Source organism: Dermochelys coriacea, chromosome 1, assembly GCF_009764565.3.
Source record: "Dermochelys coriacea isolate rDerCor1 chromosome 1, rDerCor1.pri.v4, whole genome shotgun sequence".
Lineage (NCBI taxonomy): Eukaryota > Metazoa > Chordata > Testudines > Dermochelyidae > Dermochelys > Dermochelys coriacea.
Genome location: NC_050068.2, coordinates 328168568 through 328186422, shown reverse-complemented (window position 1 = coordinate 328186422; position 17855 = coordinate 328168568). Strand labels below are relative to the sequence as shown.

Below are 17855 nucleotides of genomic sequence, written 5' to 3'. Positions count from 1 at the left end.
AATATGGAATAACTTTTGCTAGATGTTTTAGCTTTTTTTTTAAAAAAAAAATATTGCTACAATTTCATTGTTAAATCACATTATAAAGACCACCACTAATTCTAAATGTAAGAATTTAGGTGGGAAGGAGATGACAAATACAGAGGCAGCTGTGGGAGTGACTCCTGTAGTGGAAGACACATTGAGGATGACCGGATGTGGAAGCTGTGGTATGTTCATGATCCTGGAGGGGGGAACCGGTAAGAGTTTTTTCTGCATGAAATGTCATCTGATAGAGCGGATGGAGGAAAAGATCCGAGGTTTGGAGATGCAGGTGGAAAGTCTGGTTGAGTTTAGGAAGGGGTTTGAGCAGATGATGGAGCAAAGATATGAGGTATCTGAAGGGAAAAGCTCAGACTCACAGATGAAAGCAGGGCTGGGGAATTTTGAGGAGAGACTGGGTGAGGAAAGTGGTCAGTGGAAACATGTGACTCAAAGAACCAGGCAGAGGAAAAGACGGGCTAGTGAAGGAGAAATAGAGCTTCGGAACAGGTTTGCAGAGTTGGAAAATGAAGAAGGGGCTCAGCAGGTACTTGTTGAAGGTGGAAGGGTAAGGAAGAAGAGAAGAGAGGCTAGTCCTATAGGAAAAGGGGAAGAGTCAAGGGAGACTACACCAAATATGAGCCCCAGAAGGATACAGGATGGGTTGAAGAAGATTATAAGGGAAAATAGGAATGGAAAGAACTTGCAGCCAGAGTAAACAGGGGAGAGACTGGAGAATAGCACCGTCACCAGGAAAAGGCAGGTCTATGTGATCGGGGACTCTGTATTGAGAAGAATAGACAGGCCTGTAACTAGAGCTGATCCTGAGAATAGAAGGGTGTGCTGTCTTCCGGGTGCTAAGATACGGGATGTAGACCTGAGGTTGAAAAGTATCCTAAAGGGAGCGGGAAAGAATCCCCTAATTATCCTTCATGTGGGAACAAATGATACGGCTAGATTCTCGCTGGAAAGTATTAAGGGAGACTATGCTAGGCTGGGGAAGACGCTTAAGGAAATTGAGGCTCAGGTGATCTTTAGCGGGATCCTTCCTGTTTCTAGAGAAGGGCAACACAGGTGTGACAAGATTATGACTGTCAACAGATGGCTTAGGCAGTGGTGCTATAAGGAGGGCTTTGGGATGTATGGCCACTGGGAGGCATTCACGGACAGGGGACAGTTCTCTCGGGATGGACTTCATCTGAGTAGGGAAGGAAATAGACTTCTAGGATCGAGGCTGGCACAACTGAAAGAGAGCTTTAAACTAGGAATTAGGGGGAGATGGATGGGAGATGTCCAGAAAATCTCCACGCCAGATTTTAGCATTGAGAGGGAAGAAGATGAAGTAAGAAAGGATACAGCCCGTGGGTAGGAGAATGTATATAAGGAGCGAGGGCAGTGTGGATACTAGTCTAATAGGTTATACTGGCTGTAGAATGACTGTGCCTAATAGAGTACAAAATGTGAGCAAGGCCAAACAGCAAAAATTAAGATGTTTGTACACCAACGCAAGGAGCCTAGGTAACAAAATGGAGGAACTAGAGCTACTGGTGCAGGAAGTGAAACCAGATATTATAGGGATAACAAACACGGTGGAATAGCAGTCATGACCGGACTACAGGTATTGAAGGGTATGTGCTCTTTAGGAAAGACAGAAACAAAGGTAAAGGGGGTGGAGTAGCATTGTATATCAATGATGAGGTAGAATGTAAAGAAATAAGAAGCGATGCAATGGATAAGACAGAGTCCGTCTGGGCAAAAATTACATTGGGGAAGAAAACTAGTAAAGCCTCTCCTACGATAGTGCTTGGGGTGTGCTATAGACCTCCGGGATCTAATTTGGATATGGATAGAGCCCTTTTTAATGTCTTTAATAAAGTAAATACTAATGGAAACTGCGTGATCATGGGAGACTTTAACTTCCCAGATATAGACTGGAGGACCAGTGCTAGTAATAATAATAGGGCTCAGATTTTCCTAGATGCAATAGCTGATGGATTCCTTCACCAAGTAGTTGCTGAACCGACTAGAGGGGATGCCATTTTAGATTTAATTTTGGTGAGTAGCGAGGACCTCATAGAAGAAATGGTTGTAGGGGATAATCTTGGCTCAAGTGATCATGAGCTAATTCAGTTCAAACTAAATGGAAGGATTAACAAAAATAAATCTGCAACTAGGGTTTTTGATTTCAAAAGGGCTGACTTTCAAAAATTAAGGAAATTAGTTAGGGAAGTGGATTGGACTGAAGAACTTGTGGATCTAAAGGTAGAGGAGGCCTGGGATTACTTTAAATCAAAACTGCAGAAGCTATCGGAAGCCTGTATCCCAAGAAAGGGGAAAAAATTCATAGGAAGTTGTTGTAGACCAAGCTGGATGAGCGCTTAAGCATCTTAGAGAGGTGATTAAGAAGAAGCAGAAAGCATACAGGGAGTGGAAGATGGAAGGGATCAGCAAGGAAAGCTACCTAATTGAGGTCAGAACATGTAGGGATAAAGTGAGACAGGCTAAAAATCCAGTAGAGTTGGACCTTGCAAAGGGAATTAAAACCAATAGTAAAAGGTTCTATAGCCATATAAATAAGAAGAAAACTAAGAAAGAAGAAGTGGGGCCGCTAAACACTGAGGATGGAGTGGAGGTTAAAGATAGTCTAGGCATGGCCCAATAGCTAAACAAATACTTTGCCTCAGTCTTTAATAAGGCTAAAGAGGATCTTGGGGATAATGGTAGCATGACAAATGGGAAGGAGGATATAGAGGTAGATATTACCATATCAGAGGTAGAAGCAAAAAACTGAAACAGCTTAATGGGACTAAATCGGGGGGCCCAGATAATCTTCATCCAAGAATATTAAAGGAATTGGCACCTGATATTGCAAGTCCATTAGCAAGAATTTTTAATGAATCTGTAAACTCAGGAGTAGTACCGAATGATTGGAGAATTGCTAATATAGTTCCTATTTTTAAGAAAGGAAAAAAAAGTGATCCGGGTAACTACAGGCCAGTTAGTTTGACATCTGTAGTATGCAAGGTCCTGGAAAAAATTTTGAAGGAGAAATTAGTTAAGGACATTGAAGTCAATGGTAAATGGGACAAAATACAACATGGTTTTACAAAAGGTAGATCGTGCCAAACCAACCTAATCTCCTTTTTTGAAAAAGTAACAGATTTTTTAGATAAAGGAAATGCAGTGGATCTAATTTACCTAGATTTCAGTAAGGCATTTGATACTGTGCCACATGGGGAATTATTAGTTAAATTGGAGAAGATGGAGATCAATATGAACATCAAAAGGTGGATAAGGAATTGGTTAAAGGGGAGACTGCAACGGGTCCTACTGAAAGGCGAACTGTCAGGTTGGAGGGAGGTTACCAGTGGAGTTCCTCAGGGATTGGTTTTGAGACCAATCTTATTTAATCTTTTTATTACTGACCTTGGCACAAGAAGTGGGAGTGTGCTAATAAAGTTTGCAGATGATACAAAGCTGGGAGGTATTGCCAATTCGGAGAAGGATCGGGATATTATACAGGAGGATCTGGATGACCTTGTAAACTGGAGTAATAGTAATAGGATGAAATTTAATAGTGAGAAGTGTAAGGCTATGCATTTAGGGATTAATAACAAGAATTTTAGTTATAAATTGGGGACGCATCAATTAGAAGTAACGGAAGAGGAGAAGGACCTTGGAGTATTGGTTGATCATAGGATGACTATGAGCTGCCAATGTGATATGGCTGTGAAAAAAGCTAATGCGGTTTTGGGATGCATCAGGAGAGGCATTTCCAGTAGGGATAAGGAGGTTTTAGTACCATTATACAAGGCACTGGTGAGACCTCACCTAGAATACTGTGTGCAATTCTGGTCTCCCATGTTTAAAAAGGATGAATTCAAACTGGAGCAGGTACAGAGAAGGGCTACTAGGATGATCCGAGGAATGGAAAACTTGTCTTATGAAAGGAGACTTAAGGAGCTTGGCTTGTTTAGCCTAACTAAAAGAAGGTTGAGGGGAGATATGATTGCTCTCTCTAAATATATCAGAGGGATAAATGCAGGAGAGGGAGAGGAATTATTTCAGCTCAGCACCAATGTGGACACAAGAACAAATGGGTATAAACTGGCCACCAGGAAGTTTAGACTTGAAATCAGACGAAGGTTTTTAACCATCAGAGGAGTGAAGTTTTGGAATAGCCTTCCAAGGGAAGCAGTGGGGGCAAAAGATCTATCTGGTTTTAAGATTCTACTTGATAAGTTTATGGAGGAGATGGTATGATGGGATAATGGGATTTGGTAAGTAATTGATCTTTAAATATTCAGGGTAAATAGGCCAAATCCCCTGAGATGGGATATCAGATGGATGGGATCTGAGTTACCCAGGAAAGAATTTTCTGCAGAATGTGGCTGGTGAATCTTGCCCATATGCTCAGGGTTTAGCTGATCGCCATATTTGGGGTCGGGAAGGAATTTTCCTCCAGGGCAGATTGGAGAGCTCCTGGAGGTTTTTCGCCTTCCTCTGTAGCATGAGGCATGGTTGACTTGAGGGAGGCTTCTCTGCTCCTTGAAGTCTTTAAACCATGATTTAAGGACTTCAATAGCTCAGACATGGGTGAGGTTTTTCATAGGAGTGGGTGGGTGAGATTCTGTGGCCTGCACTGTGCAAGAGGTCGGACTAGATGATCAGAATGGTCCCTTCTGACCTTAGTATCTATGAATCTATGAATAAATAGAAGTCATATCAGCACCATCTTTCAAATAGGTAGAACAAATCATTTTGTCTTCATGCTCAATACCTGTTCTTGGATTAGAAGTCTTTGCCTGAGAGCAACCATTTATCTTAATTTTCTCTGATTTAATTAGGGCTGAAATATTTTAAAATTATTTACCCCAGAAATCAAATAGAATAAAATTAGTTTTGCCAGTTTATGCTATCAGTATACAGTTCTTTCATCAATCTCAATTTAAACCATCCTTTAATAAATCCAGAGGAGACAAGTTAATTTCCACAAATTGATTTCCGCCCCAATTCCTGTCGGTTTCCATGAACAGAGTTGAAACACGCTCATTTATCACGTAATTCTCCTCATCTAGCAACATTTTACCCAATACAATTGATCATTTCACAGTATTTAATGCCCCGTCTTCCAATATCAATTTTCAAATAACGTCTAATATTCTGAGGGACAGTAATGCTAAATAAAATGTTCCTATGGATATTTAAATCACACATTTTCCCCTCTAAGTCATACACCAATATGAAAGCAATGGTGTTTTGTAAAATTCCCTGGCACATATTTCAATCTGACAGTCATGTTTAAGAATACTCGTTTTACTTTTGTAGCTATCTATTAAAAAAAGTTCTGACTAACCTTCCATGTTCTTTAAATATTCAAACTTTATTCAAAACACTCCTGTATAAGTTACAAGAAATTAATGTATCTACTAAACAGAATACGAATTTCATCAATTCAATACCGTATGTATTTTAAAAAAAAAAATTAAAAAAAACATTTAGGTGTGCCTGCAAAATTTTATGAAGATGTTTAAACCCGCTTGTTCACTTCTTCCTTACTTGGCTTCAAGTAAGGCAAACCACCACACTCAATTGGTTAGAGGGAATATTTACAAAAAAAAAAAAAAAAAAGAAGTCTTCCAGTGGCATCAAACTTGCAATCTGAACACCTTCAATTTTAGTCACCAAATGGTCAATTTGGCCTCCTTTAACAAATCTTTTGTTCCCTTTTTCCCCAAAGGAAATACATTCTGGAGAGTGTGTCCACTATTTATATTATTTGAAGTTCTCTGCTACTACAACTATGCTTCTTGCATTATTTTTCACTTGGAATACAACTATAGTTTTTCTGTTGGACTCCTTTCTTCCTCCATCCACTGTTCACATGAAGTACAAAATTTTGCCAAGTTAACTTTTCATTGCTCTACTTTTCTCCACACTGGCTGCCTTTACAGGTAAGAACTGAGTTTTAAATCTTGCTACTGAAGATTGAAGTTTTATGAGAGTTAAACAGCCCTTTTTATAAAGGGAACCAAATCAGTGATGAGCCGCCAGAAGCTCAAGACCTGGTTCCTTCACTCGCTCTGGATCTTCGGTGGCACATTCTTCAATCCCTCCGGGTCTTCGGTGGCACTGAAGGACTCACCGCCGAAATGCCACCGAAGACCCGGAGCAAGTGAAGGACCCACCGCCGAAGGCTCGGAGTGCTGCCAGGTCAGTAAAAATTCACATTGAAGCCTCCCCAGCCGAAAGCTCAAGCAGGACGGTCCCGCGGGCCACATCCTGTCCGTCCCGCCTGAGCTTCCCCACCCCTTTAACAACCAGTTCTAAACCGGCTCCAGCTCACTGGAACCAATCAGCATGACCTCTAGATTAAACCTGTGCTAGCCTAGCTACCCTCTCCACTTGGGTAGTCCACATGTAGCTTCCCCTATTCCCCCATTTTGTTTCTCTCTAGTAGAACTATCTCCCAAAAGAGATTTGTGAAGTTGACTCTCTACCTCATTATAAAAATCAAGTCAGTTTTCTCTATTGGCAACATTTAAAAAAAAAATGTTAACTATTTAGCACAATCTACTATTAGTATTTGCATGTGAATAGTCTTATAAAAAGAGGCATATAGGGCCTGAGCAAACCCCAGTGAAATCAACTGAGATTCTCATTAATTTCAATAATCTTTGATCCAGGCTCACACAGTACAATATAGAAATCCTATGTAAATTGATGAGCAACACCTATTTTTTCATACATAAAGGAACTCTGATAAATACAGTTAAGCAAAATAAAAACAGGAGAAACATGCAAATTAAATTACTTACAATATATACTGTTTGATTCTGTAGCTCTTGAGTAATAATTTCTTGCTTAAACAGACGTACAAAATCATTAAATGTGTCACAGGGCACATGAGAACCGTGTTTATTTTCAGATGAAAGGTTCTGCAACTGGGTCAAAATTTCCTCTAAAAGGAGCCTCGAAGTAAAGCATTCAACACAGTTCACAAACACATGAGGAAGCTAAAAAATGAGAAGAGAGACACACAATTTAATTATATTGAAAGAAATACAAGTGATAAAAAATATCTAAATGGTTAAAAATCAGAGCTCAATATTCTAAATTTCTTTGCTCCCTAAAACAGACACAGGAATAAACTGCATCACTCCCAGCAGGGCACAGTATTTACAGAAATATGATCAATAATGGATTATCATATGTGTAGCAATTCAAAATTTTACATACCACAAAGGGCAACTAAACAGATTTTAAGTACATTATCTTGTGACAGAGTTACTAAAACGAAACATTCAATGTAAATTATGTTTAAAAAACCCTCTTCAGAATAACTCACAAGAAGAAAAACGAAGATATATTTTTGATCAAAACCACTTTTCAATCTATTACACATTACTGGGTCTAAAGCATCTGACTCAGTCTGGGTCTCAGACTTCCATTTGACAGTAAAGTTTCATGTTAAATAAATCTAGGATTTAGTTTAAATAGAAAAAAATATTTGGAATGCAACTTCCACATACGCTCTTGAGACAAGGTATTGATATATAGTTCCAATGCACTGTCAGAAGCATGCACCCATGATTTATCTGTGAAAATGAGCTGATGATTGGAAGCATTACATATAGCATGATGTATATTCAAAGATATTCCTGCCATGAGCTGGAGTACTTGTGGCACCTTAGAGACTAACAAATTTATTTGAGCATAAGCTTTCGTGAGCTACAGCTCCGATGAAGTGAGCTGTAGCTCACGAAAGCTTATGCTCAAATAAATTTGTTAGTCTCTAAGGTGCCACAAGTACTCCTTTTCTTTTTGCGAATACAGACCAACACGGCTGCTACTCTAAAACCTGCCATGAGCTTTTACTCTGGCAATGACTGTGCTTCACTATTTCAGGTTCTTCATCTCCTCACTTCATTTCTCAAATCAATTTCTGCAACACTTTTCATTAATAGAAGCCCTGAGATCACCTTACAGCATTATTTATATTGACATTTCAAGGCTGTTATGCTACAATTTAGCTGTATCAGTTTGTTTTGCGTTGCAGGTCTGGGTGAACACAGTACACAAGTCTTACTTCTTCTGTGTGCTAAGTCCTGTGTAGTCAAAGCACTGAAATACGTAATATTCTTATTTCCATAAGGTTATTTGCATATTTAACTTCTTTCAGAGTGGATTCTAAAAATGACCACTTTTATTTTGTTATTTAAATTATAATAAGTTCTGTTAAAAAATAAGCCTGTTTAAAATGAAATGTGAATTTAATACAAAATATGTGAAGTCCTAAATGTATTATTTCTTAAAACATTTAAATAAAAAAAGATATTCTGAAACCATGAGCCTTTATGAAAAACAGAGTTGTAGACTGCTTTTCTATATAAAAAAGAATCAAGGGGAAAACATCTAACTTTTGTGGCCAAGCTTCATAAATATAGCACAAGAGGTCAGCCTATTAGTTATATTATTTTTCTAGGCTGACCTGAAATAATCAGTTTAATTCATTGACTACTGTTAATCCCTCTGTTTAATAAATCATTTAGTTGTAAATGTGAAACATATTTTGACTAGACAAGTTTATGTATCCAAAACTGTTAAGGTTTTATTTAATAAAAAGTAAGTTTTACATGCTGCGTGTTTAAACAAACTCCATTTACCATCCTAATGCAGCTTGACACAAATCATGAGCAAAAAGTTAATTATCTAGTAAATAAGCAATAAATCAGTCACCATTTTCTAACATACTAAAATATACAAGAAGTATCTGAAAATATTAAGATATACAACTTCTTAAATAAACGTATAGTTACAGCGTACCCTCCTAGACAGCAAAAAGTACCAAATGTAGTGTTAAGGGTCTATTTGATTGTAGATCAACACGTTTTAATGGTTATATCAACCAATGAGAATGCACCTCTCTTTAGTAAAATAACTGAAGTACAAATAGAAAAGCTGATTAAAATAGATTTAAATTGAGGCTTTGCACTTGGCGATTTAAATCAATCTACCCTGACTCCATGACTGGTCAGAAGAATGAAACTGACCAATTAGAGAGACAGCACGATCTATGTACAAACTTCACCGGAACACATGCCCCATATCATCTGAAAACCCAAAGCTCTCCTTATTTTGTTTACAGCAGAAGAGTTCATGTTTTGTGACTTCTTCCACAGCTTCAGCCATTACTTTGTGGGGGCTGGGGGAGGAAAGATCTCAGCACTAAAATGAGCATTAAAATTTAAATTAAAAAAAAAATTGGGGGGGGGGGGTGATTTTACTGCTACTTCTAAGTAAAATTTCAGGCCTGTCAATTTTGGCAGTATCTTTTTAATGTTCAAAAGCTAAGGTTGTCTGCCTTAATGGAACAACATAGAAAAATAAAAATGGAACCAATCTGTCACTCACATGTATGTAAGGAATGAAAGGTTACTTACCTAGCAACTGTAGCTCTTAAAATAGGTTGCTGGCACAGAACCTCACTCTTCAGGAAATATGTGGTCTTCTTCACTGAACATCATCTGTTCTTATCAGTTTAATATCAGTCAAAACCTTCTGGAAAGCAGTAGTCACTAGGACACACACATTCCTTGCAGAACCAAACCTTGCATGCAAGGTTATATATAGAAGCCCTGGTACTGAGCTCATTACACTCGTTCCACTTAATCAGAACCCATATAAAATTTATAATAAAAAATACATATAAAGTGAGCACTGTACACTTTGTATTCTGTGTTGTAATTGAAATTAATATATTTGAAAATGTGGAAAACATCCAAAAATACTTAATAGAATACCATTTATATAATCACACAATTAAAAAGTTTTTTTAATTGCTTGACAGTCTTAATTTTAATCATGAATTAAATCAGTGAACAGAAAACCTTGATTTAAATTATTGATTTTAATCTTATTTTGCATTTGTACTATAGTAATTTTCCTAGAGAAAGAATCATTCACTTCAGTTAGTATATTTTGGTACTTCATTTTGCTAACCAGGAGGATACGGTATATCTATATATATATTTATTTAAGCAATTATATGGCTTTGCACACGAGTTATTCAGAATCTTAATTTTGTAATTGTTAGAAAATGGTGAATGATGCATTTCTGATTACCAGATGATGAATTCGTTACTCATATACTATACAGCACCTAGTGCAGTGGTGCCTTGAACATGATCAGGACTTCTAGGCATCATTGTAATACAAATAGCCAACAACCAGTAGAATTTTGGGATTTAGTATTTGTAACATGCATGCATACCAATACAGTTTTATATGCAAATAAAATGGATTTAAAGGTGAATTTCTCAGCTCAAAAAAGTGACCTGTAAATGATTGTCTTAGATCAGTGAGTGATGTCTTTGCTGCAGTCAGTCTAGACAGCCATCTTAGTTTAACACTCCTCACTTAAAGAGACTTTTTTTTGTTTGCTTGTTTTTTTTAATTTCTAGCCAGGCTTATTATGATCAATACCGGCCCTTTATTAGTTACGATTCACCCACCTTTCTGTACTGGACCCACCAACTCCAGAACATTTCCTTTTATCAATTTTGAATGTTAGGAATTTATTCTATTTTAATTTGCATTGTGTTGTGCAGCATCCAAAATGCCTTGATGAGAAGGAAGATGTTTTATGTGCAATCAAGCAATAAGTGGGAGAGATACTGTAAGAACAACAGACAAGAAATAGGAGCAAAATAAATTGTTCCTGCAGTTCTCCACCAACTGAAAGTAGCTAGTTTGGGAACTTGTTTTTTTTAAATTCCTCATTGGCTCAAAGTGTTTTATGAATTCCATAAGAATTTAGTCTTACCTCTAACGTTTCTAGAAGAGTTTGCATCACATAGGTCTTGCCACTAGATGTATGTCCATAGATAAAGATGGATGGGAAGCTAAAATGCTGACGCTAGAAAAAAGCAAAAAAAATGTTAATACCTAACATTCTCTTTATTTCTGAGATTTAGAGAACTTTGGCTCATCTAGTTTGCTGCCAGAAGAAAAGCTTTGTTTTAAATTGAGAGAATCAAATACAGTAGACTCCAATTAAGATGCAACATGGTATTTTATCACGTTGATTCTATGGTCCTCTAAACCTGAGAGCAGGGTTCAAAGAAGCCACTAAAGCCACCACTGAAACTCCCAGAACATTAAGACTGTGTCTTCATTAGGCAAAGGGTGTGTTCTTAACTCAAGTTAGCTAACCTGAGGTAAAATTCTAGTGAAGACAAGGCAGTTTGTTGGCTTTACTTCAATCTGTTAACTCATAAGAAAATGACAACTAGGATTTTAACTCAAGTTAGCTAACCCGAGTTAGATCATGTCTTCTCTAGGGAAGAAAAAAAAAAAGTGTTCTGGATTCTGCCACCCTTACTCATGTTGAGTAGTAGCTTACTTGTCAAGATGTCCCACTGATCATGAAGGCACTAATTGCAGAGTACTAGTCAACATGTGTAAAGATGTCTGACTGGCCTTAAGGACTTATTTGCCTTTGACCCTTTAAGGGTACATCTACACTGCAAAAAACAAGATCATACTACAGCACTAAAAATCATAGAATCATAGATGTGTAGGACTGGAAGAGAGCTCAGTAAGTCATCTAGTCCAGTCCCCTGCACTCAAGCCAGGACTAATTATTATCTAGACCAACCCTGACAAGTGTTTGTCTAGCCTGCTCTTAAAAATCTCCAATGATGGGGAATAACAGTTTAGATGTTCCTGGTTGGGCCGGAGTGCAGGTCCTGAGACCTACCCCTTTCCCAGTTTGCAGAGCTCAAGCAGGAAAGTCTGCACTGCTATTGTTAGCACTGTAGCACGAGCCCAAGTCTACAGACCCAGGCTCTGTGTCTTACTATGCATTTGGGTTTTTTTTTTTTTTTGGCAGTATAGACATACTCTCTTTTAGAGTCAAAAGGCTGAATATAAACTTCCACCCTCCGGATATTTTCTATAATGGAAAGCAATTATTTAGCCTTACAACTCAAAAAAAAAGTGTAATTTCTTAAATTATGTAGTGATAAATACAAGTTACAAAAGGGCTAAGACAGAAGATATTGGAACAGGTAAGGAGAGGGAGAAGGACATAGAGGGGGGCAAGCCTCCTCACCCATAATACCTAAAACCATGGATCTTACCCAGTATAGTAGTATTCATGCTATATTTCTCAAGGTAAACTTAGAAATCATTTTAAGGGCTAATAAAAATTAATATCTGAAGCTCTGCTATTGTTTCACAAAGCCTGAGCAGCCATTTTTTCAGCTGCTGATATTTAAAATTTTACCCAAACCATGTAAGTATCTTAGAAACCTAAGTCACTTACATGCTTTGAAAATTTTACCCTACTATTAAAACTTATGCCCCTATGATTAAAGGGATAACCCAAAGGAGTTTAAATTGATGAAAAGGAGGAAGTGGGGGGAAATTAAAAAAATAAAATAAAAATGAGAAAATTGAGATTAGAGGGAGAAGACTGGAAGCAAATCCAATTCATTCTGAAGATTTATTTATTTTTTGTCAAAATTTGCCCATTGTAGTTTTAACGCAGCTATACTTTTTTTTTTTAAATTAACTAAGGGCTTGGCTACACTTGCAGATGTAGAGCGCTTTGGGTTAAACCAGCCTTCATACAGCGCAGTAGGGAAAGCGCTCCAGTCTGTCCACACTGACAGTTGAAAGCACACTGGCGTGGCCTCATTTGCAGCACTTGTAGCTGCATTGGGAGCGGTGCATTATGGGCAGCTATCCCAGTGGCTGCAACATGCTTTTCAAATGGGGAGAAGTTGGGGTGGCGTGTGTTGTGTGTATGGGGGGTGTCTTTTTGGGGTGCTGAGAGTGTGTCAGCACACTGTCTTAGTAAGTACAGGTTTCAGAGTAGCAGCCGTGTTAGTCTGTATTCGCAAAAAGAAAAGGAGTACTTGTGGCACCTTAGAGACTAACAAATTTATTAGAGCATAAGCTTTCGTGAGCTACAGCTCACTTCATCGGATGCATTTGGTGGAAAAAAAAAAAAAAACCCAACTTCATCGGATGCATCCAATGAAGTGAGCTGTAGCTCACGAAAGCTTATGCTCAGATAAATTTGTTAGTCTCTAAGGTGCCACAAGTACTCCTTTTCTTTTTGCAAGTTTATCAGACACCTACTAGCCAGAGGCTGATATGAAAGATGGATAATACAAGATCTCAAATTACAATGTAAACAGCTAGCCTAGCTCAGAGTAATAATGCATTTAAGTTTGTTTTCAACCTGTCCATAAAAACAAACATTTTAGTAGAACATCTATGATCTACCCAAATACACAATATAGAAAGAGCTACCTCTCCAAATACTGACAAGAGTGATGACACTTGGGATTCTCGACAGGGCACCATACTTTCCAAATGAAGCAAGGTAGCTTCAGGATACTCTGGATGTTCGAAATTAGGCATTTTGATTCAAGTTTCTGTCATCAGTCATCTAACCGCATATGCATGTCACCTTCCAAAAGGCAAGAAGGACCAAAGTGATGCTCTGGAAAATAAAATAATGTTATTTTTTCATATGTGGAGAAATAAAAATAAACTAAATAAGAGGTGATAATCTCTTCTTATAATCAGACTTGTAACCAAACGCAATGATGATCAATTACATATATCACGGTAGAATCTAAAGACCCCATTCAGGACTGGGGCCCAATAGTGCTGGGCGTTATACAGAAATAGAAACAAAAAAGAGAATACCTGCCCTGAAAGCTTTACAATTTAAAGACACAAACAAAAGGACGGGGGTAGATACAACAAATGAGCAATCAATATGCTGTCACAACTTGCTAGTTACATGAATTGCAGTTGGTTTTTACTTTATTTTTCTAGGGTAGATAGGAAGTAAAGGAGTAGAGAAAGGAAAGCAGAGAAATAGTCTCAGCTGGTCATCCGCTTAGCCATGATTAGCAAGCATCACAGCAGAGACCAGCCTTATAGAAGGACACAAAGGATAAAATAGTGGCTCTTCAGATATCAACTGGGACTTTTCCTTAAGCATAAAAGGCAGCATGGCAGCAAGCATAGGGGTGTTTAAGCAAGCAGTTGACTGGTGGGTGATAAGGGATGGGAACACTTGCAGAGTAAAAGCAGGGGCTGACACCATAATAGGTTACTAAGTCAGGTAGGAGATGGTGCTAAGTTATGAAGAGACTTAAAAGGTAACAATAAGAAACTTGTATATTTGATGTGGAAGTCAATGGGGAAAAGCTTCAGTCAGAGCTCAAATCTTACTGCTCGTAGGAGACTGCACACTGGAGAGAGACCCTATAAGTGTTTGGACTGTGGGAAAAGCTTCAGTCGGAGGGCACATCTTATTAGACATGGGAGACTCCACACTGGTGAGAAACCCTATAAATCTGCGGTTCTCAAACGTTAACAACCCGAGGACCCCCCTTTGATTTAAAAATTTTCAAGGACCCCCGCAAGCCCACTGCTCAGCCACAGGCTCTGCCACCACTCCACCCCTTCTCCCAAGCCCCCACCCGTGCCCCTCCTCTTCCCTGCCTCTTTCTGCCCCCTCCCCCAAGCGCGCCCTGTTCCCACTCCTCCCTCTCCCGCCCAGTGCCTCCTGCACACTGCTGAACAGCTGTTTTGTGGCATGCAGGAGTCACTGGGAGGGAGGGGAAGGAGTTGATCAGCGGGGACAGCAGCCCCGGACATGACTCGTTGACCCACTGGAGTACCCTTGCGGACCCCTGGACCCCAGTTTGAGAAATCCTGCTATAAATGCCTGTACTTCATTTATTTGCTCAAACCTTAATTAACCATGAGAGAAACCATACAGGAGAGAGACCCTACAAATGCTTGGACTGAGGTAAAAACTCCATTCAGCGTTCAGGTCTTATTAACCATGGAAGAATCCATATGGGGGAGAGACCCTAAAAATGCCTGCAGTGTGAGAAAAGTTTCAATGCACCATCAGCCCTTATTATACATCAGAGAACCCATACAGGAGAAGAACCCTATAAATACTTGGATTGTGGAAAAAGCTTTTATCATTTCACATCTGAGAACCCACACAGGAGATAAAACCTGTAAGTGCCTGCACTGTGGGAAAAGCTTCACTGAGAGCTCAAATGTGGACACAAGAATAAATGAATATAAACTGGCCATCAGGAAGTTTAGACTTGAAATTAGATGAAGGTTTCTAACCATCAGAGGAGTGAAGTTCTGGAACAGCCTTCCAAGGGAAGCAGTGGGGGGCAAAAGACCTATCTGGCTTCAAGATTAAACTTGATAAGTTTATGGAGGAGATGGTATGATGGGATAACATGATTTTGGCAATTGATTGATCTTTAACTATTCATGGTAAATAGGCCCAATGGCCTGTGATGGAATGTTAGATGGGGTGGGATCTGAGTTACTACAGAGAATTCTTTCCTGGATATCTGGCTGGTGAATCTTGCCCACATGCTCAGGGTTTAGCTGATCGCCATATTTGGAGTTGGGAAGGAATTTTCCTCCAGGGCAGATTGGAAGAGGCCCTGGGGGTTTTTCGCCTTCCTCTGCAGCATGGGGCACAGGTCATTTGCTGGAGGATTCTCTGCTCCTTGAAGTCTTTAAACCATGATTTGAGGACTTCAATAGCTCAGATATAGGTGAGAGGTTTATTGCAGGAGTGGGTGGGTGAGATTCAGTGGCCTGCATTGTGCAGGAGGTCAGACTAGATGATCATAATGGTCCCTTCTGACCTTAATATCTATGAATCAATGCGGAGCCAGTGGACACCTCAAAGAGGGATTCAATGTGATCAGAACGATTAACCAGAAAATGATCTTTAATCTGAATAGATGGAGGAAAGCAAAAGTTACAGCAGTCAAGTCAGGATGAGGGCTTTGATGAGTCTTCACTTAGTAGAGAGAGAGGGAAAAAAGGCTAGATTTTAGAAATTTATGGGTTTTTTTTTTTAAAAAGCAAGATTAAAAACACAATGGCCCAGTCAAAGATAACATCTAAAAGCTACACTGCCTGAGTGACAGGGAGAATAGTGGTGTTGTCTACTCTGATAAAGAAAATGGCCAGATGGGAGAACCTGAGAAGAAAGACTAAGATTTTTTTTAAGTTTTGGTGATGTTTAATTTAAAATGATGACTGGACATCCAGGAAGAGATGTCAGAAAAACAAGCTGAGATAGGACTAGATGAAGCAAGATACCTCATTAGCTGAGAGATAGACCTGTGAGTTACCATTGTCAAGATGGTACACCAAGTGCTTTACAAAACTTTAAAAGAAAAGGAGTACTTGGGGCACCTTAGAGACTAACAAATTTATTAGAGCTACAGCTCACTTCATCGGATGCAGCTCACGAAAGCTTATGCTCTAATAAATTTGTTAGTCTCTAAGGTGCCACAAGTACTCCTTTTCTTTTTGCGAATACAGACTAACACGGCTGCTACTCTGAAACAAAACTTTAAAATACCCATGGGAGGCAAATCTTTTTATGCATATTGTACAACAAAAGAACAGCATCTGTTTCTGGACTGGAAAGGGGAGAACCAAACAATCCTGATTCTCAAGGTTTGCCACCCCATTTCTTCAGCATGAAAAAAAAACCACAACATCATGGTGTGAAAGTGCATCTTGACATCACACTATTTGTGCTGCCATGTCATGACGTTGCATTAGTACAGGAGGACAATACAATCACCTTATTTTGCCACCTCCCAAAGGCACTACATTATACCCCACTCAGGAGTCAGAATAAGCCCAAGACTTGGCAGACAACCGATCCTGCATATCAAGACTTTGCTGCAAGCTTTGAGGTAGGCAGCTATTTACTAATGCCACAGATGTACTATCCCCCTCAATTTCAGGGGAAGGAATTCAACCGTGTACCCCTGCTCCCGCCAGCACCCTGTTATTGTCAGGGCAGGTGGAAACAGCAGGGGCACCATCGCTGTAGCCATTATCCCCCACACCTTTGCAGCAGGTAGCAATCCCGCCCAGGCCCACACCCCCAGCACTAAGCGGGGGGGGGGCGAGTTAGCATAAAAACATCCCCCAGCTCTGCCCACACTTCAGCCCAACAGCCAGCGGAAGCGAGCAATCCCGCCGGGGCAACCCCCCTCTCCCCGCCCCTGCGCGCCAGATCTTTGCCTCACAACCCCCACCCGCTCCGAGCCTGGCCCCGGCTGCGCCAGGACGTGGGGGGCCCCTCGCCCCTCCGACACCGCGGCGTTCGGGAGGATCCTGCCCCTCCCCCTTCTGGGCCCTACCGTGTCGGGGCCGCCCTGACGCGCCCCCGCTGATGGGGGATCCCGGTCACCGCCCCGCTCACTGCGCCGGGGCCCTGGCAAGATGCACGCGCACGCGCACGCGCACCCCCAGCCCCCGAACCGTCCAGCAGCAGCCAGAGCCGGACACTCTCCACCCCGGCACGCGCCTTCCGCGGACTCCGAACCGAGCGCCGGCCCTTGCACATGCGCACCTTGCGCCTATGGTCCCCTGAATGCGCGCGTGCCAACTGTTTGCACAGGCGCGTTAGGAAAATGAAATCTCCCAGCGTCGGCGCCCATATTGTGCCCACACCTGGGCTTACTGCGGGGCGGAGCAGCCCGGGCGCTGGCAGATGGGGGGATGGGAAGGGGAGCAACTGGGGTGGAGCCGGGGGTGGCAGATGGGGTTGGGGCAGGGGGTGCTCAGTGGCTTCAGAGTAGCGGCCGTGTTAGCCTGTATCCGCAAAAAGAAAAGGCGGACTCGTGGCACCTTGGAGACTAACACATTGATTTGAGCATAAGCTTTCCTGAGCTACAGCTCAGCGTTGGCGTGACGGTTGTGAGTTCAATCCTTGAGGGGGCCACTTAGGG

At 40.5% G+C, this 17855-nt stretch overlaps 1 protein-coding gene across 10 annotated transcripts in view; it reads right to left on the bottom strand.

Annotated features, from left to right (window-relative positions):
• The window catches only part of ORC5 (origin recognition complex subunit 5), a 134228-nt gene extending 116666 nt beyond the window's left edge, over positions 1-17562 (bottom strand). For 5 of the 10 annotated variants that reach the window (XR_006275719.1, XR_006275718.1, XM_043497352.1 and 2 more), the window contains exons 1-4: positions 17265-17413; positions 13345-13537; positions 10847-10939; positions 6840-7037 (exon numbers count right to left, since the gene is read on the bottom strand). Coding sequence is in view for 8 of the 10 variants with exons in the window: in XM_043497352.1 (XP_043353287.1) it covers positions 6840-7037; positions 10847-10939; positions 13345-13455 (402 nt within the window). In the remaining 2 variants the exon portion in view is untranslated. Of the gene's footprint in view, positions 1-6839; positions 7038-10846; positions 10940-13344; positions 13543-17264 lie in introns of all 10 variants that reach the window. The other 5 variants (XM_038420206.1, XM_043497337.1, XM_043497354.1 and 2 more) reach the window with 5 other exon arrangements.
• Between the last annotated feature and the right edge of the window lie 293 nt (positions 17563-17855).